Genomic DNA, 13,426 nt, shown 5'->3' with positions numbered 1-13,426 from the left:
CCACAGCCCTTTCAGGAAGGAAAGCCTGAAGCTACAGCCCTTCCCCGGGCGTGAACAGAGGTGCCCAGTTTCTCTCCTCTGGGCTGAGGTCTACACATTTTCTTAAGTAAACCATTCCTTCAGACGATAAATGGATCTGAGATGCATTTATACAAATACAGGAAACGTATGGGGGCGGAGGGGGGAAATGCCTTCATCCCTGGACAATGATGATGTCCATTAACAATAGATACTAGATCAAGTAGTCACATACATCAATATGATTTTCTCTGGTTTGATAGTGGCTTGACGACGAAATGCCATTCTGCAGTTTCTCTGACCCGTTTTGGACTTTACTCAGTACAGACCAGCATTGAATATAATCGGGTGTTTGTGAGTTGAGCAAGCCCGTGTTTCTGTTTTACAATTTTACTCATGTATGCACCAGACATCTACATTTCCAGCCCCATCCCCCCCTCTGTAGCGATGCTGGTGGAATGGGCAAAACAGACAGACAAGAGCAAACAGCACACTCGAGCAGAGGAAGCGGCAGTCTAGCTGATCCAGGTGAAAGCAACATTGGGACACTGATGGGTTATAAAAACACACGGTTAATACTGAGGTGCAACATTACAGTGGGAAGATCGAATCTGGTACAGGAAACGCCAACCCATCCTTATCCTGGATGGGACCCATACGCACTACCATGGTCACAAAGTGGTATTTCAGCCAAATGGAGACTCCTGGGCATCTCCCCGTTCAGAGGGAAGTCTGGGTGGTTTCCATCAACACTAAGTCATCTGTCCCCACGGTGCCATAGGAGGTGTCTGCCAGCTCCTCCTCTTTTAGTTTCTTATAAGAGATATCTGTGTCGTCATCTTCGTCCAGGGCCTCTCGCTTGTGCAGCATCTCGCTTCCGTACATTTTGTATATTAAAACGAACACCCCTGCTTCCGCTGACTGGAAGAGAGCATAAAGCAACGGGAACATGTACATGCTGCCTATGAAGCGCGGGGGGAAGGCCAGCTTGAGAATCGCGGTACAGAGCTGCACGTTCTGACTTCCGGTCTCCAAGCACACAGTCCTCTTGCAGTTGGGCGGAAGGTGGAAGAGGGTAGCTAAGCCATAACCCGAGGCATAGCCCGCCAGAGGCATAAAAATGGCCACCACATAAACGGCTGCGGGGATGCTTGCCAGCAGTTCGGGTCCTAACATGGTGCCGGTCATTATGAAGAGAACAACCAGAGTCACGAGCAGAGAGCACAGGGAAACCTGGTAAGAAAACAGATAGGCAACCGTCAGCAATCACATCACCCGGGAGGAATCTGGGCAAGCTACATACCCATTCTAACCTCCGAAGCAAAGCGGAGATCATTGACAACCATGTCCAAAACCTGAAGCTCCACCTTAGACATCACTGCTTGGAGGGCCAGCTCGATATCCAGTGGCTTCTCTGGGCTCTAGCATTTGCCTTGGATGGAAGGACATAAAGACAATCTACTCATTCAGAAAAAAAAAAATCTTCGAAATGATAAACCAGAGATCAGGGAAAGGTTGCTGTTTCTAGTGGACTGTCCCTCAGCCTCTTGGCCTTGGTCATACAATGTTTAGCGCTGTTTGTGTGTGTTCAGTTTATTACCATGCTTCTTTCAAATGGAGCAGCTAGCATTCAGCCCAAGAACCCAGCTATGGTCTCAGGACTAGACCGGACAATGTAGTCTTTACCTCTCCTGAACCGTGTGCTTTCCACATGAAATCAGTTCTCATTTCACACCAGAGATAAAAGGCTGCTAGCATTTACAATAAAAATTAACTTAGTCGGGGTTGGGGATTTAGCTCAGTGGTAGAGCACTTGCCTTGCAAGCGCAAGGCCCTGGGTTCGGTCCCCAGCTCCAAAAAAAAAAAAAAAAAATTAACTTAGTCTAGGATATTTTCAACCTTCAAAGTGCAGGTCCGAAGATGGCGAACAGTGTGGGAACAATTATCAACTCATTAGATTAGAGCAAAGTGTAAGATATGATGAATTCTTTGAAATTTTGCAACTCTGCTCCTTGATTCGTCCCTGAAAAAAATCTCCAACTGTAAGTTTCTCTCGATTCTTAGGGTGTTTTACAATAGCGAGGTTTTAGGTATGTTGCTACTGACTGGGCCAAACGTGCATTGCTGACGATCTGTCTGCACGTGTCTCTCATCCAAGTGAAAGAGGAAGACATCCAAATCCCCCAGGCCCTTCAGATGCATAGTTAAGTTGCTCTTTTCCGTGAGTGCAACAGGGATCCAAGATCCTGAGCATAATTCTGCCTCTCTGAGGGAGCGGACCAGAGAGTCAATTCCTCTGGAGTTGCTGGGATTGACATGTGTCTTTTAAAAATTAAAATGTATCTTGGCTGGTCAAAAATTCTACTCAAAGAGATACTGAAATAGCTTCCTAAGGTATATAAAAGCATATGCACACTGGCAGAGAGCTTCAGTCAGCAAAGCAACACTTTTATTAATTTCCAAAGTGTATCATATTGAAGGCACTGACAGGAAATCCAGGTCTTCATTCTGAGGATGCTAGCTACAAAGTTCCTTTAAGCCATTTAAGAGTTTAAAAAAGAAGAAGGGGGAATGTCAGGGCGGGGAGGCAGGAAAGGGAGGTGGTTGAGGAGGGGGAACACCCTCAAGGGGGAGGGAGGATGGGATATGGGGTTTATGGACAGGAAACCGGGAAAGGGGATAACATTTGAAATGTAAATAAAAAAATCCAATTAAGGGTTGGGGATTTAGCTCAGTGGTAGAGCGCTTGCCTAGCAAGCACAAGGCCCTGGGTTCGGTCCTCAGCTCTAAAAAAAAAAAAAGATGAAAAAAAGCCAATTTAAAAAAAGGAAAAGGAAGACGGAGAAAGAAAAGAAAGATGAATAAAGTCATTTGGGGAGCACTGAGCTTGAGGGAGCACTGAGCTTGAGGGAGCACTGAGCTCACGCCAAGGGCTTGCAAAGCACAGGTGGATGGCTGTGCTGACTAAATTTATCTGGACCATCTGTGAGGATACTGTATAAGTACGTGTTTCTTAAATCCTATATTGATTATCATATAGGACTTCTTTCACTGAGAGCCAAATCTGTGCGCAGAATTGAACCCTCTATTTCTCTTCCTAGGGAAAGTTGGTTCCTCTGTATGGGTAGAAAATAAGTTAATAAAAGTAAAACAACAATCACAAAAGATTCTGTATATTCGTCTCCATAACTGTAGCATAGAAATGGCTCCTTCTTTAACCTAAGGGAACTTGGCTTTGCACTTTCGTTAGCTATGCATTTCAGTTATCTTGCTTCCTGAAATGAGCATTCTGTTTATGTTTTCACTGTTTTGATTTTTCAAAAGAAGTGAAATTAATATTCTCTGGCAAACTATTGAAAACTATGTGCTCCTAAAATATGTTGTAAAAATAAATCAGTCAGAAATATTTTAGTTTTATTTATTTATTTATTTATTTATTTATTTATTCATTCTACTTTACGTGCATTGGTGTGTTCCCTGCATGCGTGTCTCGGCGAAGGTGTCAGATCCCCTGGAACTGGAGTTACAGACAGCTGTGAGCTGACATGTGGGTGATGGGAATTGAAGCTGGGTCCTCCCGAAGAGCAGCCAGTGCTCCTAACCACTAAGCTATCTGTCCACTCCCTAGAAATCTTGTCTAGTAATAGTAATCCCTCACATCTTATTAACTTTAAAAACACATAAAATAATGCAACAGGGAAGAAAAAAGATACACAGGTTTAGAAATGACAACATAATTTACTCTATCCAGGACCTGGTTTTGTTTTGTGCTTTAAGGCCAACATTCTGTATATTCTATTAGATTGACAATATTATTTTGCTAATTTTGATTTTTTAATTGAGCTATTTAAGGGTACTTTTGTTTCCTCTGAATTAGAGTTTCACTCTTGAAAACATACTAATGCATTATAAAACATTGTGAATAATTGTATTTAATCTGCTCTGAATGTTGGTACTATTCAGTTCGTGGGAAGTGCTCGCTGTGCTGTGGTTTAGTTTGTTTTGGGACAGGGTCTCACTATGTAACTCTGGCTGGGCTGGAACTCACTCTGCAGACCAGGCTGGCCCCAAACTCTGTGATCTGCCTGCTTCTGCCTCCTGAGTGCCAGGATTATAGGCATATAGCTAATGTTTGCCATTTGACCACATTGTGCCCCCAGAAGTGCAACCCCTCAGTGATTGCTGAAAGATTTCATGCACTGTTGTTAATTTTCAGAGGCCTTACCACCTACCAGGTAGGAGTCGAGACAAGGTCCTGCTTTGTAACCCAGGCTGGTTTCAAACTCCAGACCCTCCTAACTCAGCCCCTGAGCACCGAGTTTATAACTTGCATCTTTATTCTCAACTTGAGCTATGACTTAGAGATATTCTCCTAGGAATTTCCCACGTCATTAGGCTTGTCACATAAACCTAAGTGTGTCCCTGAAAGTCCTTTGTTTCCCTTCCCTGCTTTCCAAACTTCCTAGCATTGTCTACCACTCTTTAGAGACCAGACTCTGGTTAGAGAAGAGAGAGCCTACCTTCACGATGTAGTCAGCCACCCGGTTGTACTTGTAGCGAATGAAGACGCCCAGCCCAATAGGGATGAGCGTGCTGCAGAGAGTCAGGGTGACGGCCCCTAGGGGGAGTAACTGCACCAGAGGGGTATTGATCCAAGCCCGGCTGTAGATCCAGAGGCAGAGGGGCATCAACACCAGGGCCAGGAGTGTGGAAGAAATGGTCATGATGATACTGCAAAAAGGTACGAGCAGAAATCAGAAAGGGCTCTGAGCCACAGTCAGCCACGTCTTCTCTTACCCGTCACACAGCCCAGGGAGGGAGGTGGGGGCGCTGTAAGCCTCGGGGTTGAAGTCTGCAGAGAACCCATTTTATCCCGTCTCAGTAGAAACGTGAATCCCAGGCAAGACAATGACCTAGGATGCAGGACCCAGGACAGCTGCCTCGGGCGTCATCCTGGAAACTGGGTAACTGTGAGGACAGGAAAGAAACTCTTTTCTTTTAATCCTACCAAATAGCCTGCGGCACGGAAGCTGGCGATGCTACTTGTTGGATTAAACTGGATTATGTTGCGTTCTCGAGATGATTTTCCTTATGGGACCACAGTCTTGCTTTGCTTTTTTTGCACTTCCTTCAAGACCTAGCTTTTGACTTCTCCCTTCTCTTTGTCTCCCAGTTACTGGAGATGTGAGCTAAGACCCGGTCCCTCCAGGAAGGAGCTGTGCGTGAAACCCTAGGGCCTTTAAGCAGCTAGGTCCCGGTCTTATCTCCCCCATTGACACACAATCTTTAAACGTCCACCAGGATTTCAAAGCCAAGCCTCCATATCCCCACCCCCAACCCGTCCACCCTTCTTCCTCAGGGCTTCAACCCAAAGACCTCCAGCACATTCACTCCTCTTGGTGTGAATGCTATGGGTTGGGGTGAGTAAGAGGCCATACCTGAGATTCATGTCGCCGTCCACCAGCAAGGACATGAGATTGGAGAGATTTCCACCGGGACAGCAGCCACACAGGAGTACGGCCACCGCGGCCACCTCATCCAGCTTGAAGGCGAGGGCCAGCAAGAAGGCGAGCAGCGGCAAGAAGCCGAACTGGCAGAGAGCAGCCAGCAGAGCGCCCACGGGCCGCCGGACGTGTGCCCCGAAGTGGTTCACGTCCACCGTACAGCCCAGGCCCAGCATGGTGATGCACAAGGCGGCGCCCACGAACACGTTCAGCCCGTGGTTGAGCGGCGTGTCCCAGAATGGGGGCTCGTGGGGGATCCAGGGCCGGGGAAAGGTGGAGGAGTCCTGGCCTGCCACGCCGCCCGCGAGGCTGCTGCTCGTGGGCTCTGGAGTCGGGGTCAAGTCGGGACTGAAGCCGATGCTCGGACTGGGAGCGAGGCTGAGTCCCGGACTGGGACTGGAGGTGACAGACAGAGGCGAGAGGGTGCTGGCGCTCGTGCTGCTGGCGTTAGGCGACAGGGTGAGGTTGTCAGGCAGCAGCGAGGACGGGGCAAGGAGCAGGGTGGTGTTGTCCAGGCCGTCCATGGCGCTGTCGCCGAGGCGCGGTCTGCAGGGGCTATCCCCGGCTTCAACCTGTCTGTCTGGTCAAGCGTCCCCGCGGCGTCGGTGCGGCGGGCCGGTCGTCGCTCCCGTGTGCATGCTGTCCGGCAGCTGGCACTGCGCGCGCCGCGCAGCCCTGTCGCCGCCCGCCCGCCCCGCAGGCCCCGCCCTGCCGCCCGGTCCCCTCCTTTTAATCACAGCTAAGTGGTTCTGTACCAGTGCAGCCAGGGGCGGAACAAAGACCCAACAAAGCCCAAGAGGGCGGAGAAGACCAGGCCTGGCTGCCCATCAAATTCTCTGATGGCCCTGCCTCTTTTTCTTTTGAAAGTATTTTTTTTTTCTAGCTCAAATGCTTTAAATTTGAACATAAAGTCCCGTGTGAGAATTGAATATATGTATAAACTTGTCAAGTCCTGTTGAACGTAACTCCCTAAACATTTATCTTTTTTTTTTTTAATGATGAAAACAATGTCAAGGCTTTTCCCAGCTTCTCCAAACACGCAGAACACAATTATCTTTAGTCACTCTGCCCAGCAGCTGCGCACCAGAGCCCGGCCTCTTCGGTAATGAAATTTAGAGGGCCGGACTCATCGAATGGAGAAAAAGAAGCGTATGCGTGTATCTAAAAGTCATATACATAAATAGTTTAAATAGCCCGCAGCCCTACTCACAGAGGGAGCAGGCTTCCTGTGAACCAGTCTGGAAGCGGCATGTGTCTCTGGTTTGAATTTGCTAACGAAAGTGTTAAGCTTTCTATGTTCAGAATAAGAGTAAAAAGCTATAATGATGATCATGGTTTTTTTTGTTTTTGTTTTTTTTTTTTTTTTAGCCTGACGCTGTTTCAGAGCCAGGGCAAAACCCATGGGCTCGATTCTCTGTCTACGAATTCCATTTATCTTTGATACATTGCAAGTGTACATATCTATTGTGTGTGGCATAACATTTTAATCACACACAGTGCTAATGATCAGATGAGAGCCCTTGGCACACATTTGCAGTGTCTCTGGTTAGGAACCTTGAATCCTCTCCAGTCCCTATACTGAAAACATTCAGTGACTTGCTGCCAGCCAGCTCTCCTTCTGTGCCATACCTGATTCTTACTCTCAGAGCTAGGATACCCCCACCCCTACACCAAGCTCATGGGTACCTGACTCAATCTCCACCTCATTGTGAAGCTGGGCTGAGAAAAGTCTCCATAAAAAAATGAATGTTAAGGGTGTTATGGTCAGCCTCCATTGCCATTGCAAATGCCCATTCTAACTAACTAGGTAGTATAGACTTTGGGTCTGTTTTGTTTTTGGTGTGTGAATTTTTATTTATTTGCAAGATTACATATATATACATATACATATATATATTAAAGTTTATAACGATTTTAAAAATTTAAAAGAAGTCAAAGGCAGGCAGGGAGAGGACATTTCCATGGCTACAGATTTATGAAGTGTTGTAATAAAAGTCCCAGCACTGGAATCAGAGGACTGGACAGAAACAAAGTATAGAGATGCTTGCCCACAGACAGGCTAATCCTCACACAAATCACATCAGAGTTTATAGGAACAGAGCCCCAGCAATGTGAAGCCCATCACTCCAGCCGTGTCAGAGGAAAGGATCTTCTCTCCACAGAGAGTATCTCCTAAGGAGGTGTGAGTGTCCCTGGAGGAATTACGGCAGTGACAGTCAGTTGACAGCCAGCGTGAGAATGTCTAGCCTACAGTCAGGGTCCAGGCTATTCTTGCTGTGCAAAACCAGGACAGAGTGAATTCTTCCTCACCAGAAAGGATTCCCAACCCTTCCCAGAGAGACGGGTGATACTGTGAGCCCCTGTCTTTGCTTTTCTTCCTCCCCAAGTCTCATGGAAATGGTAGAGCATATGAAAAATTAGTCTAAAATCCTACCGTACATGTACTGAAGTGCACACGATTTTCTGCTTCTCCACCGTAGGGTTAATTCAGGGAGGTTAGAACTTCAGCAAACATTTAAGAACACAGTAAGTCCTAACAAACTAAACTCAAACAAGATGCATTTCCATGTGTAAAGCTCTGAAGAACAGGGGTTGTAATGAGAAATAATCTAGTTTTCAAGACCCATATGAGGTTAAAGACGTGTGATGAGATGTGCTCTTCTTGAATACATCCTATCGGTGATGACATTTTATCACAAGACCAGGGCGGCCCTATCAGGGCCAGCTGTAGTTGAAGTCTTGAATGGCCCCAAAAGCCTAAATGCTAAATGCTCAGTCCCAATCCAGAATTATTTTGAAGTCTGTGGGACCACTAAGGGGTGGGTCCTGTTGGAAGCTCTTTGTCAGTGAGAGAACGCGTGAGAGGGAACTGTGAAATCCCAGCCCCTGCTCACTCTGTTTTGATTCCTGACCATGAGACAAACAAACAGCTTGACCACTGTGTGTGTTTCCACCCCAATGTGCACCTCACCAGATGTCCCAAAGCAATACAGTTAAGCAATCATGGACTGATTGCTTAGTCCTAAAACCTCCAAAATTATGAAACAAAACGAACCTCTTCTCTTTGTAAGTTGAGTATCTTGGGTGTTTTGTTATAGTGATAGAAAGGTCACTAACAGAGGGTTTTTTTTTTTTTTTTTTTTTAATGCTCTTAAGCTCTGGGCTTGAGACGAGCTAAGAACACACACAGTAAAGGATGCAGCTGAGGCTCCCGTCAAGCCTGTTTGCTTAGAATGGCCCCTCCTCATTGTAAAGATATTAAAACCCACAAATCGAATAAGCAGTCATTACAGGCAGACCAAGCCAGCTCCTCTTAGGGCTTGGGGAGAAATCTGGGAGGCAGTTTGTACAGTGAATGAAGAATAGAAACAGAAAGTGCTGGATAGAAATGAGAAACGCCAGGATCCTGCTCAGCCTGTAACTGTGGGGGCTACGGGGACCCTCCAGACCTGTGGTCGTTTCTCCTGCAGTGGCTGCTGTTAGGGCAAAGGGAAGCGGTGCTCCTGCCTACTGTACTCTTCTGACCTCCCACTGCCGAGGGGACCTCCAGGATCGGGGGACACAGCTGAGCCTTAGGTACAACATCAGTGGTGAACTGGCTTAGGTCATTTCACAACCTCCATGACCACTGTTCCCTTTCAAAGCCAGCAATGCCTGGTCCGCCCCAGGAGAAAGAACACTTACAATGGAGAAATAATACACAGAACTTGGAAAGCATTCTAGAGTATGTGTAGTGGAAAGTCTTATCACAGCTTGTCCCCAAACTAATCCTAGGAAAATTGACTATTAATACTAATAATGACAGCCATGAAACAAAACACAAGGAAAATAACTACAAAATTTTATCTGAACAGGGAGCATTGTCTGAACCAGCGGTTGTCAACCTGTGGGTCTCGATCCCTTTGAGGGTTGAACAAACATTTCACAGGTGCTGCCTGAGATCATTGGAAAACACAGGTGCTGTTATATTATAATTCATACCAGTAGCAAAGTTACAGCTATAAAGTAGCAATGAAAATAATTTTATGATTGGGGGTCATCACGACCTAAGGAACTCTATTAAAGGGTCGTAGCATTACGAAGGTCGAAAGCCATTTTACTAAAGCAAGAAGTAGAGGTCAGAGGCTCTAACCCTTGGTGGATATAGCTATCTGAAAACTTTAAATTTCGGTATAATGAAACCACACTTTTAAAAGATCAAAAGCAAATTATGAAACAAGAAAAACACTTTCAGAGTGTATAAAGCCAAAAGCTAACACCAGTATTTACAAGGCACTTTTCCATATTATTAAGAACGCGGTGCCAGCAACTAGTCAGTAATGAAATGCTTATTGCTCATGCGCAAGGCTTGGGTTCAATGGCCGCCAATAGGAAAACACTGAAAGGACAGCGGGAAAAAAAAAGTACGTGCTAGGAATACACACAGATCGCAAGAAGGAATGCAAACAGTTGTACTTATAGAAAACACTCCCACGTGCTTAAACCAAATAAATCAAATTGTAACAATCAGAGGACATCTTCTTAATGCTGGAAAAGATTCAAATGACTAGGATTCTGTGGTGGAGCGGGGGTGTGCTGCAACCAACTCCACACGCCGCATCCGGTCAGTCTTTCTTTTCTAGAAGAAAACTTGGCGGTAGATGAGACCTGTCCTACAAATGTGTATCCCCTTTGACCTGAGAATTCTCTCTTCAGGGGTTTATCCCGAGGAAACAGTCGGGGAATTGAAAACAAACGTGAAGACTACATGATCATCCAGTGAGCCTCTCACCTCGCCTTACATGGGACGTCACGAGAAGCGTGCAAGGCTCACAAATAGTGAGACACACACCTACCACACACTATCGGACGCCAATGCTTCCTTCTAAATGCACTGTCATGAACTGAGAGGCAGTAATCGGGATATTGTTGTGCAGACACTCAGTATCATGCTTTGGAACTGGAGCTCCTTATTTGCAGTACCTGAGATCAAACCCAGTGCCTGGCACATTGTGCATACCGGCAAGTGTTCTACCATGGAGAAACCACCCCATCTCGACAGCCAGAGTTCCTTATTTTTAATTTGCATTATGTTTTTTAATGTGTATGTGTGTGCACCAGGGTAGGTTTTCGTGTTTTACACCCATGGAGGTGCCCTTAAAGGACAGAAGGTATCAGATCCCTTGGGCTGGAGTTATAAACAATCATGAGGCACCTGATGTGGGTGCTGGGAACCGAACCCAGGTTCTCTGAAAAAGCAGCACTTGCTTTTAACCATTGAGCCATCTCTCCAGCCCCATGAACAAACCTGGGACTCAACTAAAGTGCTAAGTGTGCTTTTCTGTGTCTGCTTTTGTTTTGTTTTGGGGGAGTCGATCACTGCATTTCCTGACTCCTAGGAGAGCCCAAGACATTTAGAAGAATGATTAATGGGAGAAAGAGGAGAAGGAGGAGGAGGAGGAGGAAGAAGAGGAGAAAAAAACTACTATTTGAAGTAAAAAATGAAAATTCAATAAGCCCACAAATGTATGTATGTATGTATATGTGTATGTATACATATATGCATAAATATATAATATGTATATATATACATGTTAGTAAATTCCATAATATATATGCATTTGGGAGGCATTTTAAAAATGAGGGTTATTTCAGGTGAAGTGCCAGGAATTCTGACTCAAGTCAGTTTAACCTGTAAAGAGATCATTGACTCACGGAAATGATTAATCTCTGTATGTGGCTGGACCTCGGAGTTAGGATGAAGACCCTCTTTCCATTCTCCAGTTCCGTGTGTCTTCATTTGCACTTACACCGTCTCTAGAGGGTCCCCGGAAGTCTCCGCGGTGTGCTGCCAGCTCAGATGTAGCGCAGCAAGACTCATCCCTTCTTCTCTGTAGTCTCCCCCAAGGGTTCATTTGGTCCAAGCAAGGGAGCTAGAATTTTCCTAAATCAATCCTGTGGCCAGGGAGCAGACATTCCTACTCAAGCTTCATCCCTCAAGACAGAAGACTCGGAAGCAGCCATGGGGTTTCATACAGGCAGTGGAATGTTGAATGCTGTTAGCGGGAGGAAAAAGGGACGCTGGCAATAGAAACAGCAGGGCCCACAGAAGTTGTAACCCCATGGAAGTTGTAGCACGGCCATCAGCGGGCATCTGTCTCCCATTACATTTCCCATATCAGAGGTTGCTTTCAGAACCTTTTCCTGTTCCTTTTTAAAGCTTCAGTCTCTGTGGGATGCATTTGTACTCGCCCTGGACCATCAATAGAGATGCTATTGAACCCAGATCTCCTTTATCTTCAAGTGTGTGTGAGAGGAGTCCTCGGTCTTAACCAGTGAGGTAAGAGCAAGTGTGTACATTTTAAATAAGATTAGTCTGTTCTTTCCCTCTCTGCTAGTCTTGTTGCTCAATTAGCCCATTCTTGCTTTCACCTATATTTTAACCTAACATTTCAACCTGATCTTGATTCAACATTTTGGCGGAATTTTCTAGGGCCTTCATATAACTCCCTTTCAAATAGCACAGAATCTTGTTGACTGGGCATGGTACATACCTTTAATCCCAGCACCACTCAGGAAGCAAAGGCCAGAAGATTTCTGTTAATTCAAGGCTGGCCTGGTCTACATAGCTAGTTCCAGGCCAGCAAGAGCTAAATAGTGAGATGAGACCATACCTCAGAGAGAGAGAGAGACAGAGACAGAGAGACAGAGAGACAGAGACAGAGAGAGACATAGAAAGACAGAGAGAGACAGACAGAGATAGAAAGGGAGAAAGGAAAGGAGGGACGGAAAGAAGGAAGATGGGAAGGAGAAGGATCTGTTATCTGATAAACTGACCAGCAAAAACAAAGCCCCAGCAGGATATTAAAGTGAAAGATGTGTTTGGCACAAACATATACAGAAAATGCCCACTGATATTTTCAAGGCTTACTAGTAAAATATTACATGTCTAAAACTGACTCCACTGAGGATTTTGAATTGGGTTGTTTTATATTCTGTTGCTCTATACAAAGGAGGAAAGGAATTAACATTTCTGTCAAGACAGAATCTCATTACATAACCTTGACCTTGTTGTATAGATCAGGCTGATTGCAAACTCTTAGAGTCCTAGTTATTCCTGTCTCCAGGGTACTGAGATTAAAGGCATGTACCACCAAAATTTATTATTATTATTACTATTATTATTATCATTTTATTACTTCACACACACACACACACATATTAATTTAGGCCATGTGGTTGCATGTCCTCAGAGGCCAAAAGAAGGAGCGAACTCCTTAAAACTGAGTTGTGGGTGGTTGTGAGCCACCCAGCATGGGCACTGGGAACAGAAGTTAGGTCCTCTGGAAAAGGATCATCTGTTCTTAATCACTAAGCTATCATGGAAATGTTGTCTTCAATATATGCAAAGGTCACTTTCTCTTATTCAGACTTCTCTGTATGAAGTGAATCACAGAAGCACGTTTTGACCCCCTCCTTTTTGCTGGGAAATTGTATAGAACACTGGTTTCATGTGGTTTGGTCATTTTTATACCTTCTGCATCTCTTCTTACTCTCAGGATTTACCTTGCCATTCAAGAACTGCTTTCAGTTATTGCCTACCAATGTCACTCCCTGGCACCTGTCCATCACTGTTCCCATTCTACCAGTGCCACTCCCTGGCACCTGTCCATCATTGTTCCCATTCTACCAGTGCTACTCCCTGTCACCTGTCCATCACTGTTCCCATTCTACCAGTGCCACTCCCTGGCACCTGTCCATCACTGCTCCCATTCCCCTGGTTAGTACAAAACATTGACCATGGGAAGGCAGAGATAGATGGGCCCTGCTTTCTCTCTCCGTTCCTATAAAAATGTGTTTAAAGATTTAAAGAGAGGATTACTGAGGGCTCAGTAAGAAGACAAATAAAAATTGGTTCAATTGGG

At 45.5% G+C, this 13,426-nt stretch overlaps 1 protein-coding gene across 1 annotated transcript; it reads right to left on the bottom strand.

The window, feature by feature from the left end:
- Nucleotides 1-131: 131 nt before the first annotated feature.
- Slc10a4 (solute carrier family 10 member 4) lies at nucleotides 132-6,163 on the bottom strand. Its single transcript, XM_032916856.1, has 3 exons — nucleotides 5,457-6,163; nucleotides 4,539-4,749; nucleotides 132-1,251 (listed from the first exon to the last, which is right to left on the bottom strand). Exons 1-3 carry the CDS (start codon nucleotides 6,044-6,046, stop codon nucleotides 739-741), a joined length of 1,314 nt encoding a protein of 437 aa, XP_032772747.1. The 5' UTR covers nucleotides 6,047-6,163; the 3' UTR covers nucleotides 132-738.
- Between the last annotated feature and the right edge of the window lie 7,263 nt (nucleotides 6,164-13,426).

The sequence above is a fragment of the Rattus rattus genome, chromosome 11 (genome assembly GCF_011064425.1).
Source record: "Rattus rattus isolate New Zealand chromosome 11, Rrattus_CSIRO_v1, whole genome shotgun sequence".
In the NCBI taxonomy this organism is placed as follows: Eukaryota; Metazoa; Chordata; class Mammalia; order Rodentia; family Muridae; genus Rattus; species Rattus rattus.
Note: the sequence above shows the minus strand (reverse complement) of the source record. Positions and strands in the feature narration are given on the sequence as shown.

Bases quoted from the DNA above. Each gene is read 5' to 3' on its own strand.
- Slc10a4 (XM_032916856.1), bottom strand. From the start codon at position 6,046: ATGGACGGCCTGGACAACACCACCCTGCTCCTTGCCCCGTCCTCGCTG. The intron at 4,750-5,456 runs GTATGGCCTCTT...ACCTTTTTGCAG, and splicing joins GACGGCGACATGAATCTCAG to TATCATCATGACCATTTCTT. The intron at 1,252-4,538 runs GTAGGCTCTCTC...TTTTCTTACCAG, and splicing joins TGGCTGACTACATCGTGAAG to GTTTCCCTGTGCTCTCTGCT.